The sequence below is a fragment of the Podarcis erhardii genome (genome assembly GCF_964252035.2).
Source record: "Podarcis erhardii genome assembly, chromosome: 10".
Classification (NCBI taxonomy): domain Eukaryota; kingdom Metazoa; phylum Chordata; class Lepidosauria; order Squamata; family Lacertidae; genus Podarcis; species Podarcis erhardii.
In genome coordinates this window covers 17888813-17905165 of record NC_138500.1, presented here as the reverse complement: position 1 = coordinate 17905165, position 16353 = coordinate 17888813, and the positions used below count along the sequence as shown (strand labels likewise).

General features: G+C 40.0%; 1 protein-coding gene across 3 annotated transcripts in view; it reads left to right on the top strand.

Annotated features, from left to right (window-relative positions):
- Nucleotides 1–16353, top strand: part of CECR2 (CECR2 histone acetyl-lysine reader) — a 131974-nt gene that overhangs the window by 84003 nt on the left and 31618 nt on the right. For all 3 annotated transcript variants that reach the window (XR_014160964.1, XR_014160965.1, XM_081879630.1), the window contains 5 exons: nt 9763–9946; nt 12626–12759; nt 13422–13526; nt 14621–14670; nt 16177–16346. Coding sequence is in view for 1 of the 3 variants with exons in the window: in XM_081879630.1 (XP_081735756.1) it covers nt 9763–9946; nt 12626–12759; nt 13422–13526; nt 14621–14670; nt 16177–16346 (643 nt within the window). In the remaining 2 variants the exon portion in view is untranslated. The remainder of the gene's footprint in view (nt 1–9762; nt 9947–12625; nt 12760–13421; nt 13527–14620; nt 14671–16176; nt 16347–16353) is intronic.

Sequence of the window (16353 nt, the reverse complement as noted above, 5' to 3'; positions counted from 1 at the left end):
GGCACAGGTCCTTAGTGGAAAAAGTATGCTGCATTACCTTGCTTGACTTAACTTCTTCATAGGTTCACAAGCTGTTAGAACTAGCCAGAAGGCTTCTCCTTTGGACTTCCTCCTCCCAGTAAAGATAAGCAAAGAGCTCCGTTGTGGCTGTCTGGGGTCAGGCCTGCAGCTGTAACTCAGATTAGGTTGACCTTAATCAGAAACAAGCCCTTTTTTGACAAGTCATGATAGATAGATTGCTGTAGGGGAGAGAACATTAGTTATCCCATAGGTTTTTCTCTTTCTCTTGATACACTCCTTGCTTCTTCTGACCCTACTAATGATGTCTGAATGAGGTCATACAAACACACATTAGACTCCTCCCCATAGTCTTCATTTATTTCTAGACAAGTTGCATTTGTGAAGAAAATATTGGCAAGTAATTTAGAATAAAGCATTAATGACCTTGGGTGTCACTGGAAAAATGCTCCCTTCTGCTGCAAAGAGAGAAACATTACACATCTTGCCCTTTCATCTTCCTGAACTTAGATTGCCCTCTTCCAGCCTAGAAGAAACTGTATAAGCAGACATCCCTATGGAAGCAGGTTTTTTTGTTTGTTTGTTATAAAGGTAACTGCCAGCGAACAGTTTTGTCTTTTTATGGACAGCAACTTCTCCCTACTCAGTACATTTATGAGTGCACTAGAATGACCCCACCCGTAATCATATGATGCTGCATGGATAATCATGCTACCTCGGTACTGGAAAAAAAAAAGTGTGAAATTAATTTGTTTACATATCTATTCAACTATGGTCAGGACTGACCCCCATTAGCTGGCCTGACCTTTGGTTTAGGTGGTAAATTGGGAAGGGTTGCAAATTTGCATGCTCTCTCCCAGCCCAGCTTCCCACCCACTTGCTCGCTTCCATTTAGTTCTTTAGGAATCATTCTACTGCTTTGCCACGTGGAACTTCACATGCAGTTCTTTCCCTGTTTACACTCACCTTATGTACACCTTACATACACTCACCATTTCATTGTAAAAAGCCTCAAAAGTGGTTTACAAAAATGTAAAACAATGAAATCAAGAAAAATTTACAACCATACTTAAAAGCATACAAAAATTAAAATACCAGAACAGATTAAAATTCCCTCAACTTTCTAAACATCTGGGTAGGCTTGTCTAAATAAGAATGTTTTTAGCAGGCACTGAAAAGAATTCCTTCGTGTTATTCTAGTCTTTATTATCTCTCCTGTGCAAATTAGCTTTGAAAACTTTGGGGACAGAAACATATCTCCTCTGAAATCATTGTTCACATGATGCTTTGCAAGTAGTAATCTTAATTCCCCTGATCTCAGTAGTTTTATCCATGCCATCAGCCATGGTATTCTACTCCAACATCTTTGGGAGGTTTCAGAAAATGGTGCTTGGGGGACTGTTCTGCATTAGATCACATCGGATCCCACAGAGATCTATTCTGTTCACCATTGCATGAAACTGCTGGAGAACATTTTCCGAAATTTTGGAGTGAGTTGCCAGCAGTATGCTAATGATACTTGATGCTATTTCTCCTTTCTACTTGAATCGGGTATGGAGGTTTTTCATCCTTGAACATTTGTCTGGGGTCAGTAACATTAGGGCAGATAAAAATCAAAGTTTAAACCATACAAAACAGCTTATTATGCTGGGAAATGCCAGTTTTTTATTATGTGTTGGAAATTCTAGATGGAGTCGTGCTCCCCGCAAAACAATGGCTTCCTTCAATTCACAGGTTGTGGCAATGGCTAGAAGCACCTTCTGTCAATTTGGATATGCCAGCCAAATCCCTTGAAGAGGGGGATTTGACTCCTGTGGCGCACACTCTGGTAACCTTCAGCCTACACTACTATTATGTGCTCTGTGTGGCACATTTGAGAAAGGTTTGGAAAACCCATCTCTTACAGAATATAGCAGCCAAAATAGTTATATCATATATGGGCTACAATAACTCTTTGTAAACTCCATTGAGTGCCAAATTCAACATGCTGATACTTTTAAAATCCCATGCTCCCTGCGGCTGGGAAACTTGATAGGGTGCCTTTTCCCATTTCACATACTGCAATCCAGTTGCAACAATTTATTTCAAGTGCCTATTACTGTAAAATAAGTGCCAACACCCAATAGGACTTTTTCTGTTATAGTTCTAAGATAATGGAACTTTTCTCCCATAAGAAATCTGTTACCATTGTCCAGGAACTTGGCAAGTTTAAGTGAACCTTGAAGACTTTTTTAAAAAATCAGATTAGCTTTTAGTAGTAGTAGTAATAGTAATAGTAATAATAATAATAATAATAATAATAATAATAATAATAATAATAATTTATTTATACCCCACCCATCTGGCTGGGTTTCCCCACCCACTCTGGGCAGCTTCCAACAGAATATTAAAATACAATAGTCTATTAAACTTTTAAAGCTTCACTAAACAGGGCTGCCTTCAGATGTCTTCTAAAAGTCTGGTAGTTGTTGTTCTCTTTGACATCTGGTGGGAGGGTGTTCCACAGGGCGGGTGCCGCTACCGAGAAGGCCCTCTGCCTGTTTCCCTGTAACTTGGCTTCTCACAGTGAGGGAACTGTCAGAAGGCCCTGCTCCTTCAGGTATACTGGACTGAGGCTGTTTAGGGCTTTAAAGGTCAGCACCAACACTTTGAATTGTGCTCGGAAACGTACTGGGAGCCAATGTAGGTCTTTCAAGACCGGTGTTATGTGGTCTCGATGGCCGCTCTCAGTCACTAGTCTAGCTGCTGCATTCTGGATTAGTTGTAGTTTCTGGGTAGTTGTAGTTTTAGCTGCTGAATCTATCAAAGCTACAATTGCTTCTTTGCCATTACAGTTGAAAATACATACTTACTTTGATAGTTGTTTTCATTGATTTTATTACTGTTATTTTTCCCCACCTTGGGAATCTTTTATGGAAATAACTTTTCTAAAGTCAATAAATAAATGTGTTCAGAATAGGCCTTGTGTATGAAACTATTTAATAGAAATAGTCTTGCCAGTTTTACTTTAAAAATGTCAGCTAGCAAGTGTTCTTCCAGAATGCTGATAGCTTTAGCTAGGTAAGCTCTACAGGATTCCTGGATGTATTTGCCTTTCTTTGTCACAGTGTAAACAAAGTGCAGAACCACCATCTTTTTCTTCCAGTATCATGCCCCCCTCCCTATCAATTTATGAAAGAGTCATGGTGCTTCTGCTTATTTACACCATTGCTTTCTTGTAATGCAATTCCTTCTTTCCTTCCTTCCTTCCTTCCTTCCTTCCTTCCTTCCTTCCTTCCTTCTTTAAAATCTTAATAGTGATATTCAAAAACAAGGATAAAAAATAATATTTGTTTGGGAAAGCAAATGGTTAGGCTTGTTTGGGAAAACGACTTACCACAGAAGGAAAGATAAAGTTGAAGTTTGAGGGTAGCTGGAAATTCTGTCAAACATCTGGTTCCCATTTCAGGGTCTCATTATAGCCTGAATCAAAGCAACAACCATTCAGTGGTAGTCTACACAAATTGACAAGAGAACCTGGAGTGCTCTGCTAAGAACAGAGGCTCATTGCGGCTTATGTGGGGCAGAAGGGCGGAAGCTTCTGGTTTTAACCACTTATGTAAAAGTCAAACTGAAATACCCAAGATGATTGGTTGAGTCAACAGACTCTTCTCCCTGGGGGAAATGGGAATTAAATGCTCAAATCCTAGCCATCTTCCGGAAATGGGAAATTTCATGCCTCAATATGTTTGTTTCAACAGCAAGAAGAAATGGAAAAAAAGAAAAGAACAACCACTGAGGTTTTCTTGCCTATTTTCAATCATGTCACCCAACATACACATTCTCAAATATTTGCTACTGCACATACAAGGAGCATATTTTGCTCCTGTTAGCCAGTCTGAAATGCTCTGATTCATCAGGATTCAAGTGTTAGTAATTTGCTATTCATTTCTCAACAACCATATTGTTTAGCACTGGGAGGTTTAACTCAACCTTTCACAACCTAGTGCCTTACAAATATTGTATTACAATGCCTATCGATCATAGCTTTGCTGGCTGGGGCTGATGGGTATCTGAAACTCTTGAGGGCACTGTTTCAAGTGGTACTAATTATCACCAAGTTGGGGGAGGCTGCTTTAATTGATCAGCCAAAGCAGATTCACACATACATTACATAGCAGTATAAACACTTTTGCTATTGCATATATACATAAGGAATGATGCCAGCCATGGATCCCTATAATTACTATATGATCCCTCTCACTGAAAACATATTAGGTATGCATACATAGTGATTTAGGCATACAGTGTGAAATATGTTAATTGGCTCTAAAAAAAAATTTAAATTTTTAATCAGTTATCTCTTCTTCAAATGGTTGATGTTGGTGAAAAATTCTTGGAAATACCTTCCTGCTGTGAAGTATACGCTACTCACTTTGCACCAGATTTGATTGATTCATCTTAATAATGGATTTTCTTTCAGTTTCTGTCAAAAATTATCAAAAAGTTGTGCCAGACTGTAAAGTAATTCATATTTCCCCCTTCAGAGTCTTCAAAAAAGCCCCTTGGTGGGTTTTATAATGTGTGTTTAATTAAGTTTTAAAAGCTAGACTCTTTTTTAAATAAATCTTTTCATCAGCCCAAACACAAGCTAACAGTTCACAACTTGATAAACTTTGCTGCTTTCCAAACATGTTCTTAATGTAGAACTGGAAAAAAAAATGCTCAGATAATGCATTTCAAATCCAATTCTCAATTATGACAGAGAAAAACAAACAAAACAGGCTGAAGAATTATTTCTTAGTTAGGTTTCCATTATGACAGTCTTACTGAATGTTAATGATAATCTTAAATGGTCAATGGTTTCTGAGAGGGGTGTGTGTCATCAATCATTTAGTGATTGGAACTTGGAGGAAATCCGGGCCAGGAGTCTCTTAATAGGATTGTTGATGTCAGCAGTTTCAGGGAATGATAAATCATTGAATGTTTATATGTGAGCCAGTCATAAAAGTAATTGTTTGACTCCACAAGCATGTCTGTGGTGTTTGGGTTTTTTTGTGGTGCTTTGTTCAGTACAGTGGTACCTTGGGTTACAGACGCTTCAGGTTACAGACTCTGCTAACCCAGAAATAGTACCTCGGGTTAAGAACTTTGCTTCAGGATGAGAACAGAAATCGTGCTCTGGCGGCGCAGTGGCAGCGGGAGGCCCCATTAGCTAAAGTAGTACTTCAGGTTAAGAACAGTTTCAGGTTAAGAACGGACTGTAGTTGGTTATCCGTGCTGCTTGCCAACAGGTACAGAGAAATGGATTGTTATATTTAGTACTAAGGTTTAAAATTAAGTACTCTAAATCCACATTTTATTTTGCTGAAGGAGATTCTAAACATGAAACTTTGAATTTGAATATTTAATCTTAAGAGTTATATCTCCACCCATCCCAGCCATAACTGCTTTCAAGTGTAATGCCGAAACAGTCTGGTCCTGGTTGTTTGTACCACAGGACTGAAGCAAGACTAATGTTTCAGATATTTCTAAGTTTGCATAACTTGGGGCCTTGGGGTGGTGACTTGTCAATTGAACTTGTCAATTTGCAATATTCTTAACTTGTGGGTTGTGCTCAATTTAGCAGCAGTGGTGTGTGAGTGAGAGAGCATTACCTATTTTGGCAGAAAGCTCAGGTAGACCAGAGATTTGGTGATGCTGTGCTGTCAAATTCCACCAGAGTGGTGTGGCTTCCAGAATACTGCGCTGGAGACTCACTCTGATTGGCTGTGGGTACAGCTAGCCAGAGAGCTAGAGACAGCTCTTGGTGGGGGATGGAGAGCAGGTGTAAATTGGTTTCCTGGCATTCAGCTGGATAGGAGTATAGCCCAGGGGCATAGCGCTGTGGGGGGGGGCTGCTGGGGCGATGGCCCCGGGTGCATTTTTCTGGGAGGGCAGTGGCAGGGCAGCATGAGGAGGACACAAAAGGCACACGCCCTTCCAATCAATCCGATCAGACTCATTGAAAGGAGGGTGCATGCCTGCCCTGTTGCATGCTCCTCACATTGCCCTCTGCACCCTTGGCGTGCCCATGCCACCCACCTCAGGCACTATGAAGACACGTTCCGCCACTGGTATAGCCTCTACACCGTGTGTAGCACCCACCCTGTGGAAAATGTCTACAGCCAGAGAAGGAAGTCTCTGAACTAGGTGATAGATTAAAAGACAGTGACTAATGTCATTTAAAAATATACATACCTGTACAAGTGAGAACTGGAAAGCTGAACTGGAGAAGGGAGAAGTGGAGTTGTAAGGGAACACTCTACTTGGGTCTAAATTCAGTATGCAGGGGATAGATCTTCCAGAGAGTGAGACAAATATTCCGAAACCAGTTGGGAATGGTGTGGTGATCCCGTAGTCTATTATACTAATAGAGGAGCCTCAGGAGCGAGATTTATAGAAAGGAAACTGACAAAAAGTGCCAACTCGTTTCAGAACCAAAGTATTAACACCTCAGCTATAACATCTCTGCAATTAGTTCATTAAGGAACAAAGCAAATATTAGCTACATATTTACCATCTTGTTGAAAAGCTTGTAACATCCACTGATTTTAATATATATAAATGTACTGTTTCTTGAAAGAATTCTATCTCCAGACACATCTTTTGCTTTACCTGTTTTGTTGCAAAATTATTATTTTTTTAAAAAAAACTTTTTCCTGTTTCACTTCCCTAAGTCTCCAAGTACCAAGATCTTTCTTAAAAAAGCAAAAAATAGCCAATAGTGAGAGGGGGCACACATCACTATGCTGCCCTGCTGGTGCTGTTGCACGAGACGGGGATGGGTCAGGTTGGTGGTGATTGCCTTGCACCACAACCTCACCCCCCAGCCCTGTCCTGATGAATATAGCCAATGCCGCAACCACACTGTCACCACAGCTTACAGGATCACTTAGGGTGCATATCTGCAGTACCCTGAAGGATATGCAGAGTTCAGCAAATGTGGTTGCCAACTAACCTCCACAAAAAGTCTAGTCTATAACAGCAGTTTGATCTGCAGAAATCTGTCAAGTTTTCCATGCCTTGAGAAGGGCATTGTCGCCTGCTTCTGTCTGTAGATCAAGGTGCTGTTAAAGGCACAGGGAATCAGTAAAATAATTGTCAACCCTATCCACAAGTGAACCATGCCATTTTCTGTGAAGAAAGGGTTTGCATTCTTTCTAAGGGCTGAGCAATGGGCTGAGGGAAGTTTCTAGTTGAGAGGAAATGCTAGTACAGTGATTATCAGATTCTAAGTATGAACATCTGCTGAGCTGCCTCAAGGGAAGATGTTCTTAATTGTTTCTTATAAAGCTATTATATCCAGAATTTCATTCTTGTTGTCATGATTCTTAGCAGGATGGAAGAAAATGCAAAGAAAATAAAACACTTTCTGAATTCTTTGGGTTAACTACAGAGGGAATCATGTAATTCCCCTGTCTCCTTTACATAACTGTACAGTGGTATCTCAGGTTACAAACACCTTGGGTTACAAACACTTTGGGTTACAGACTCCGCTAACCCAGAAGTAGTACCTTGGGTTAAGAACTTTACCTCAGGATGAGAACAGAAATCGTGCAGTGGGAGGCCTCATTAGCTAAAGTGGTACCTCAGGTTAAGAACGGTTTCGGGTTAAGAACGGACCTCCGGAATGAATTAAGTTTGTAACCAGAGATACCACTGTACTTGGTTCAGTTTTTAGTTACTTGAGATTGTTTGAGTGAAAAAAAAGATCATAATTTTAAAATTTATATTATTTTTATAGACTGCTAATACTAAAAAAAAAAAAAAAGCAGTGTGCAGCATATTAAAAATTGTGGAAGGAAGTTTGTGTTTTCTTGCCTTCTCTGTAATAACAAACCTAAACCCCTGCTACCACCAACATGCTTATTTCATTTATTCCTCTGGATTCTTAATTACCAGTAACCTGGTAGCTGTAGGGTAAATGTGTGGTACAAAACTAGTCAGTTGTTGTTGTTACAGTTTATTAACCACCTTCACGCCAAGTTCCCAGGATTGGTTACAACAATTAGTACAACATTAATATTAAAACGTAGTATTACACATTATGGGGTTTTTAAAATTTTAAAACAACTTATTTGGCCTGACATGACTTGGCTGGATGTTTTGGGCAAGCCTTCACCTGACATTGTATGTCACATCATATAACCATAAGCCAAGCACAGGGTTTCCTCAGACCATTATGCAGTACAGTGGTACCTCGGGTTACATATGCTTCAGGTTACATACGCTTCAGGTTACAGACTCCGCTAACCCAGAAATAGTACCTCAGGTTAAGAACTTTGCTTCAGGATGAGAACAGAAATTGCGCGGTGGCAGCGCAGCAGCAGCGGGAGGCCCCATTAGCTAAAGTGGTGCTTCAGGTTAAGAACAGTTTCAGGTTAAGAACGGACCTCCGGAACAAATTAAGTACGTAACCAGAGGTACCACTGTACTTCTCAAATGCCCAATAATCAGCTGGTTTGGGGGTATTTGGAAAGCAATGAGCACAAAGCTGAGCAAACCTTTTGATCTTCCCCATACCTGCAGACCAGCTTTGTCTTTTTTAAAAAAATAATATTTATTCAAAATTTAAAAATAACAAAAAGAAGAAAAGAAAATTACAAAATACAAAATACAAAAAGACATAACAACACCAAAAGAGAAAGATAAAAATAGAAAAAACTAATTAATCCTTTGCATAACTTTCTTCCTTTACTTATTTTCTTGACCTCCTCTCACCTCCCAATTTTGTATTCTAATTCAGATCGTTGTTTCAGCAAATCCTTCCAACCTTATTTTCATTTAAGTAGTTTAACATATTACAATTTAACATCCTCTCTTTTCATCAATTTCTCAACTCGTCTTTACTTAGTCCTTTGTGTCATTTCAACCAAAACCATCTAATTTTCTTTTTCCAACATCTTTCTAACAGTCCTTAATTTTACAATATTTTTGAAGATATACTTTAATTTTTTTCCAATCTTCTTCCACTGACTCTTCTCCCTGGTCCCGGATTCTGCCGGCCTGCAGACCAGCTTTGTCAGGTGTCTGTCAGGTGATTAACAAGTGACGGGCCCTGCCCACTTGTCAAAGTTGGCCCAAAGGGTGGAAGGAGGTAAAGATGTGACTTGCTGGACCAAAAAGGTTTCCTACTCCTGTTCTGATACATATAGCACTACACTATATGTCTGGATTGCCAATGTTTTATTTATTTATCTTTTATGACATTGTTGTCTAAACTATGCCAATTAATGCTGAATTCGATTTAAATTTGATTTACCTATAAAACTTTCTGATTCAATATATTAATGGAGAATTCATGGGGGCTGCTAGACTACCCTCTCTTAGTTGCTTCTTTTTAAGGACAAATACTCTAGCAGTCTGATAAATGTAGTCCATTACCCTTGTTCCACTTTTAAAAAAGCTGTTCTTTTACAACAACAAATATTGACCAATCTTACAGAATTTTCTACATGTATGCCTTTATGGGAATCATTATTTTTAAAAATCATTGTAAAAAATTTTTTTATACAAAAGAATAACTCCTACCTATTGTCCTATTTGATATAAATTGTTTTGTGAGACGAGCAGAGCATGTAAGCCTAACCACATGCAAGGAACTGGGCCAGTTTTGAAGTGCCTGTTTGCCAAAACAGAATTTTTATATATGTCAGCTATTTAAAGATGAATTCCTCATCAGGTTGTGTTAGGTACTCTATGAACATATGTTCTTTTTATTAGATCTCAGACATTTCATGGCTACCTGGAGGACATCATCAACTATCGCTGGGAACTGGAGGAAGGGAAGCCTAATCCCTTACGAGAATCTACTTTCCAAGAGCTACCCTTGCGCACTCGTGTGGAGATCCTGCACCGCCTTTGTGATTACCGACTTGATGCTGATGATGTCTTTGACCTACTCAAGGTGTGTTGGGTGGTGACAGATGTTGGATAGGGAACTGGAAAGTGGAATGGTACACACTTTCCACTAAGAAGTTAACACTTTGTGTTCATAGGTACATTCTATATCACTTTTTGTTACTAAGTTCATTTAAAAGGTAGCTTAATTTGTTAGATTGTTTGATGTCTTTAGTCTTCCCAAACTGGACAACCTGAAGAAACAAGTGTAAGAAATTGGATATTGCTCTCTGGTATCTTTGATTTACTGATGCCTCGTGTGGAATTTTTCAGTGAATCAGTGTTCTGCGTTAAAGAAGGCTCATTGGTGGTTGTGGAAATATTGAGAAGCTATCTGAGTTTTAATAGATTAATGTCAGGTAGGAAGAATTCTGGACTACGGCTTCATGCATTCCCTTGTTGTTGTTTGATTGCCAGACTAAGCATCAACACGTAGGAACTTTTCGTTTGCAACACTATACTGTCTCTAGCTGTAATTTATTTTTAGTTCCTTTTGTTGTTGTTGTTGGGAATTATTTTCACACACCTCTGCATAGTGTCTTCACAAGGCATTTGCTAATTTTGAAAACCACAGGTAGTAGTAAAATCTGAGTTGTTTTGGAGAGACTGTTCCCTTACTATGCTTGGTTGATAGGCATTGGTATGTGCATGTGGTCATAGAACCCAGCCTTTGTTAGATACAGTGGTTATTGTGAATGCCAACAGCATCTGTGTTGTGTTACTAGTTAAGAGAGGCTAGGTATTTTTATTGTTCTTTGCATAAAATGTGGCCCTCAAGTTGCAAGTGTTAATCATAATTAAAATAACTGTAAGGAAGGCATAGCATTTTAAGGAAAGTTAATATCTTTTCTTGAAAAGTGCTTCTGGGCATTTGGCCCGGATGCTTTTTCTTGTTGTCTTTTAAAAATAAATATAGTTTTATTGATTTCCAATATATAACAATTACAAAAGGGAGGGTTATGCCCTCCTTCCAGTACGCATCAGCCTATTTAAGTTTGCCAAAGTCCAATCTGTGATTTTATTGCTTTCCATTTTTCAGGGTTATCAGTAAGGTATTTTTTTAAAGGATGCCACATTCAACAAAATTGTCTGTATCATTTCTGTTACTCAATGCATGTTACCTATTTGTTGATATTTTTAAATGTTGTATTGACATTGCTGAGGCTTACGGATGGCCATTTACTGTGAGGTGTCTGCTTATAATCTCATAGTGACTAAATCCAGACCATGATTTGGGGGATCGTGAAATAAGCATTATATTAATGTGTTCCTCCATGTGCAGGCTTATTTATTTTTCTTTTAAAATGAAAAGCAAGTTTTTTCTATAAAGTGTGATGTCAGAAACCGTTGTTTGATCCTGGTCTGAGAGACAGACTAAAACCACACTTTGTCAGATCAGATGTAGCTGGGGGTTTTTTGCCCTGGGTGAAGCTTCCAGAAGGGCACCATTGAGGCTCCCATTGAGGATCCGTGTGTGTGTACACACAAATGCCCCCCCCCCCAACTGGGTTTTTTGACACAGGTGAAATAAAGCCTAGTTTTGCCCCTGCAAAATGAGCATGTACAACACTAAGCCATGAGCCAAACAGTGGTTTGTAGGATTGTCTGAATGTAGCCAGTGTGGATTTGCAACACAGTGTGAAATGTACATATATGTGAGGTGGTAGAGGAGCTGTAAAGCCTGCCTCACCACGTGGCTCGTTGCCACAGATAGAGGGTGAGTTTATCAGCCAACCATCATAACCACAGGTGAAAACATTTTTATAAGTATCCCACTCAATTAATCCATTTGAATGTCATTACACTGGAATAAATTATCTCATGTCATTTTTTCAGTAAGTATCTATGACCAAGAGTTATCAGGAATTCAGTTTTGCAATCAGGTTGTTTCCAAAAAAGTTCAAGGATGACCGGTTTCATGCATAATGCCGCTTTAGAAATAATCCCCGGAACAGTGTTGTGCAGGCAACCATTATATCAGACAAGGTCCTTTCATTGCTGCTTGAAGGGAGACGTTCAGCAGGTGTGACTTCTCTTGTTACTGCAATACTGTGGTAGAAGATGCACCTGCTTGCAGCTGAAGCCAAGTATGGTCTTTGTGGAACTTTAGAATTTTGGCATTTGAGGAGGGAGAGCCCACCTGCTGTTTTGCAATGAAAGGTATAAGAGGCCACTTTGGGTTTGGATTTAGCAAGCTTTAATTAGCCTTTCTCGTGAATATATTTGTAATGCACAAATCTCAGAGTGAATTGATGCATCTGACCATTTTTTGGCAAGATGAAGTTTGACTGTGTACACCACCTCTGGTGGGTACAGTCAGGGTTTTAAGATGGGTTCAACAAATGCAGCAGTGATACTGAACAGCAGAAAAATGTGCTGGGCCAACAGAAGTTGGATATACTGGTTGAATCAAATGTTGTGTGCAAAACTGTTATATGATTGTCTCATGCTGCATAAAAAGCTACTCAGTGTTATTTGTCCATCTTTGTTAGGAGCACAAAAGAGGGCATTGTCAAAATGAAGTGACCATGAAGAACTTAGCCAAGAAAGGATGGCTTATTTTTTCAAACACGTTACATGCTGTCCAGAACCCCTGAAATGCCTGTACTTTAAACAATATTAGTGGACAAGTGTTGGTGGTTGGTTTTCCAACGTTGTCTTTTTGTATATTTGCTTTCAAATACAGGGTTTGGATGCAGATAGTCTTCGGGTGGAACCGCTGGGTGAGGATGGCAACGGTGCCCTCTACTGGTATTTCTATGGCACTCGTATGTACAAAGAGGAACCCATGAAACCAAATGGAGAAATGCCTTCAGACAGGTACAAACTTACCTTTGTAACAAGGAGAAGGTGGATGAGAGTGCCAGAAAGGAGCAAATTTATGAAAGGAATAGTGATTGGAGTGCCACTGCAAGGGAAGGGCTACAAAATCAACAAGTTTACTTATTTCCTGTTAATTACAATTACAAAATATGCAGAGTTTTCAGAGTATTTTATTGTTTTTATTCTGTTTGCCTTCAAAAGCCTTCTGAGATAGGCGGCTGTTGTTCCCATTTTACAGGCTGGGAAGTAAAGCTAAGAAAGTGACTGCTTCAAGGTCTCACAAGGAATCCATTACAAAGATGGTACTTGGAAATTGGAGAAAGTTCTACTCTAGGCATTATACCAGAGTGGTTCTTGTATAGGGCAGCTAAAACCAAGTACAGCCTTTCAGATTGTAAGAATTCTGCCACTTGAGACACATTTTGCCACACTTACTTACTACCTGCTGGAAAAAGAGTCATGCCCACTGGTGAATTAATTTCCCAAGTAGCTGTGCCCTTCTCTTCTGTTACCCTCCTTGGAACGAATCTCTTTCCTAGCTTGACTCCTAGCAGCTGTTTCAGTGCTTCTTATGGTCACTGCTCTCTTGTTACCCTCCTGCTCTTGCCAACTGCTACTATCATATTCTGTAGCTATTCTGTAACTTCAATGTGTTCTAGGGGATGTGGGATACAGACAAGCACTCAAAACATTCCTGGAAAAATAGTAAAAAGACGAGGGCGACCTCCAAAACGAAAGAAACTACTGGAGGAGAATCTCTTAAGGTAAAGAAATGCCATGTTTGAAATATTAACCAAAGATAATCAAATGCATGTGTTTGTGTAGTGTCATCTAAGTACATGATGCTTTACAGAGTAGAGGAGCTTACAATCTAAATGTTGACAGTAATGAAAATGAAGGGGGATGATGAAAAGGTTGTGGCATAAGAAAGAGGGGATGAATGTGAACAAGTCTTGTTGAATATAAAGCCTTCTGAAGGGGACCTGAATTCAAATTGAACTTTATGACCATATGTAGCCTATGATTTACCTTCTAATGCTAAAACTGAGCTACATCAATATCTACCAAGTGCTGTGACATTTCAGTGGCAGTATTTGTTTCATTCTAGCAGTGAATGTATTACTTTGCTTAAATTTGCTTTATAGCTTAGCCAGTAGAGCATGAGACTCTGAATCTCAGGGTTGTATGTTCAAGCCCCATGTTGGACAAAAGACTCCTGCATTGCAGGGGGTTGGAGTAGATGGCCCTTGTGCATAGCTGTCAACCGTCCCTTATTTGGTGGGAAAGTCCCTTATCCCGGTGCTGTGTCCCGCTACTGTCCCTTATTGATGATGTCCCTTAAATTTTCTGGGTTTCAAAGGAAGCAGCTCCTCTCCCTACCTCCCTGCTGGCCAGGGAGGAGGGAAGCTCCAACTGTGTTGCTTGGATGTGTTGCTCACCCAATAAGGAGTCTAAGAACGACTGGGGGGTGGAGCTTGCATGCCTTGTGCCGATCAAATCGGCTGCGTTGCCTGGGGACTCGCCTTTGTTCAGCACTTCCCAGCAGAGAGGTGACAGTGGTTTTCCTTGCGGCATCCCCTTTACCGGGTTGCTGTGCTGTGGGAACCACTGCTTGAGGCTTCGTTTGGCTGCTGGCTGGGCTTTCTGCCTTTGGCTTGGAGGGGCTCAGAAGTTGAACATACCTGTGCTCTGAAAATCCCTTATTTTGGCTGCTGATCCCTTATTTCCGAGGCTGCTGGTCCCTTATTTTCAAATCTGTAAGTTTACATCTATGCCCTTGTGGGCCCTTCCAGCTCTACAACTCTACAATTCTATATCATTTCCTAACAATACTGTTTATTTTATTTGTTGCTCATAGAGAGAAGGCAGAAGAAAACGCACTTGTGTGTGAGTTACAGATGAGAAATGGTAAGGGGAAATTATGGACCATAGTTAATTTTTTTAATACAGTGTTTCAGGATGGAGGGCTTCCTGATAATACTTTCTCTTTTGTCAAATTCATTCTAAACAGGTAGGGCACAAGAGGCCTGCTTGTATTAATTAGAACTTCATTTGTACAGTTTTCTCTGTATTTAAAGTAATGGCAGTCGAGTCTGAATGGTTTCTTTAGATGCTTCCCACTTTTCTTTCTTGTTGGAATTGTCTGTATTTATGCTTTTCATATTTCACCTTCAAGAAACTCACACCCTTCTTGGCATCCCTTCTTTTTGAGTATTTCTGACCATGGGATTTCATCAAGTGGTTTAAGCCTTTTGAAATCAGTGCAGAGTGTATATGTAAATACACTCTGTATAATGCAGGGGTCTGCAACCCGCGGCTCCGGAGCCGCATGTGGCTCTTTTACACCTTTGCCGCGGCTCTGGGGCAGGTACTAGTGAGGGGAGGAGGCGCATTGTGCGCCCCGACACTCCCCACTGTGGCGGGTGCTGTACTGGCTGTGACATCGCATGGGGGCGGTGCGTGCGTTAGTAACGCACCGTCCCGACGTCACCTTCCTGCCAGCCCGCCCGCTACATTGTAAGGGGTATGTACGCTGGTCACTGCATTGAAAGGGGGCATGTACGTTGGTCACTGTTTTGAAGGGGAGTGAAGAACACACACAAACAAAAAGGTAACTTGTTAATTTAACGTTTATTTCTGTGAGGAGGAGTAATTCTGAGGGGTCAAACAAAGAAATAATAAAAATGACAAAAAAGTTATTTTTATAATGACGAGTTTTGCGGCTCCCAGTTTTTTTTTCCTTCGGAAACGGGTCCAAGTGGCTCTTTTTGTCTTAAAGGTTGCAGACCCCTGGTATAATGAAACCCAAGAGGACATGGCCACTTTCTCCCAAGGTTCCCAGTACTACCTCATTGATCAGTTCCTTCCTGTTCGATCAATGTTGTTGTAAAATTAATGTTAAGTTGTGTTGTTTATGTTGTATGTATTGTATGTTTTCTCTTTTTCTTTTTTCTTTTCTTTTTTATGTTTGTTTCATTTATTTTTGTCTTTTGTACGTCTGCGAAATATATTTATGCAAAATTTAATAAAAATATTAAAAAAAAAATCAGTTCCTTCCTGTTGGTGAGGACCAGGTCCAAAATAAATGATCCCTTTGTTGCTTCTTCTACCTTATAGAAAATGAAATGGTCAGCAAGGCAATGGAGGAATTTGTTGGACCTTATGATATCTATGATATCATGGCAGAGTTTGGGTTCAGGCAGATATCAGTGTAGTTGAAGTCTCTCATGACTACTCATCTCTCCTTTTTGAATGTTTGGTCATCTGTCCTAGGAAGCCACCATCCCATTCTTCATACAGAAGTAACACACTTGTGTTACTTGTGGCTTATTGGTACATGTTAGGTCATGTGATACCTGTCATATTAGTGCCTATGCTCTCATTGCTTAGCATTTTTATTTTATTTTGTCAAAGGTTCTCAAGGACCAGGTCATGGAACATGGTGGCTGCTATGTCAGACAGAAGAGGAGTGGAAGCAGGTCACAGAGAGCTTCCGAGAGAGAACATCTTTAAGAGAGAGGCAGCTTTACAAGCTCCTGAGTGAAGATTTCCTGCCAGAGATCTGCAACATGATTGCACAAAAGGTAAGAA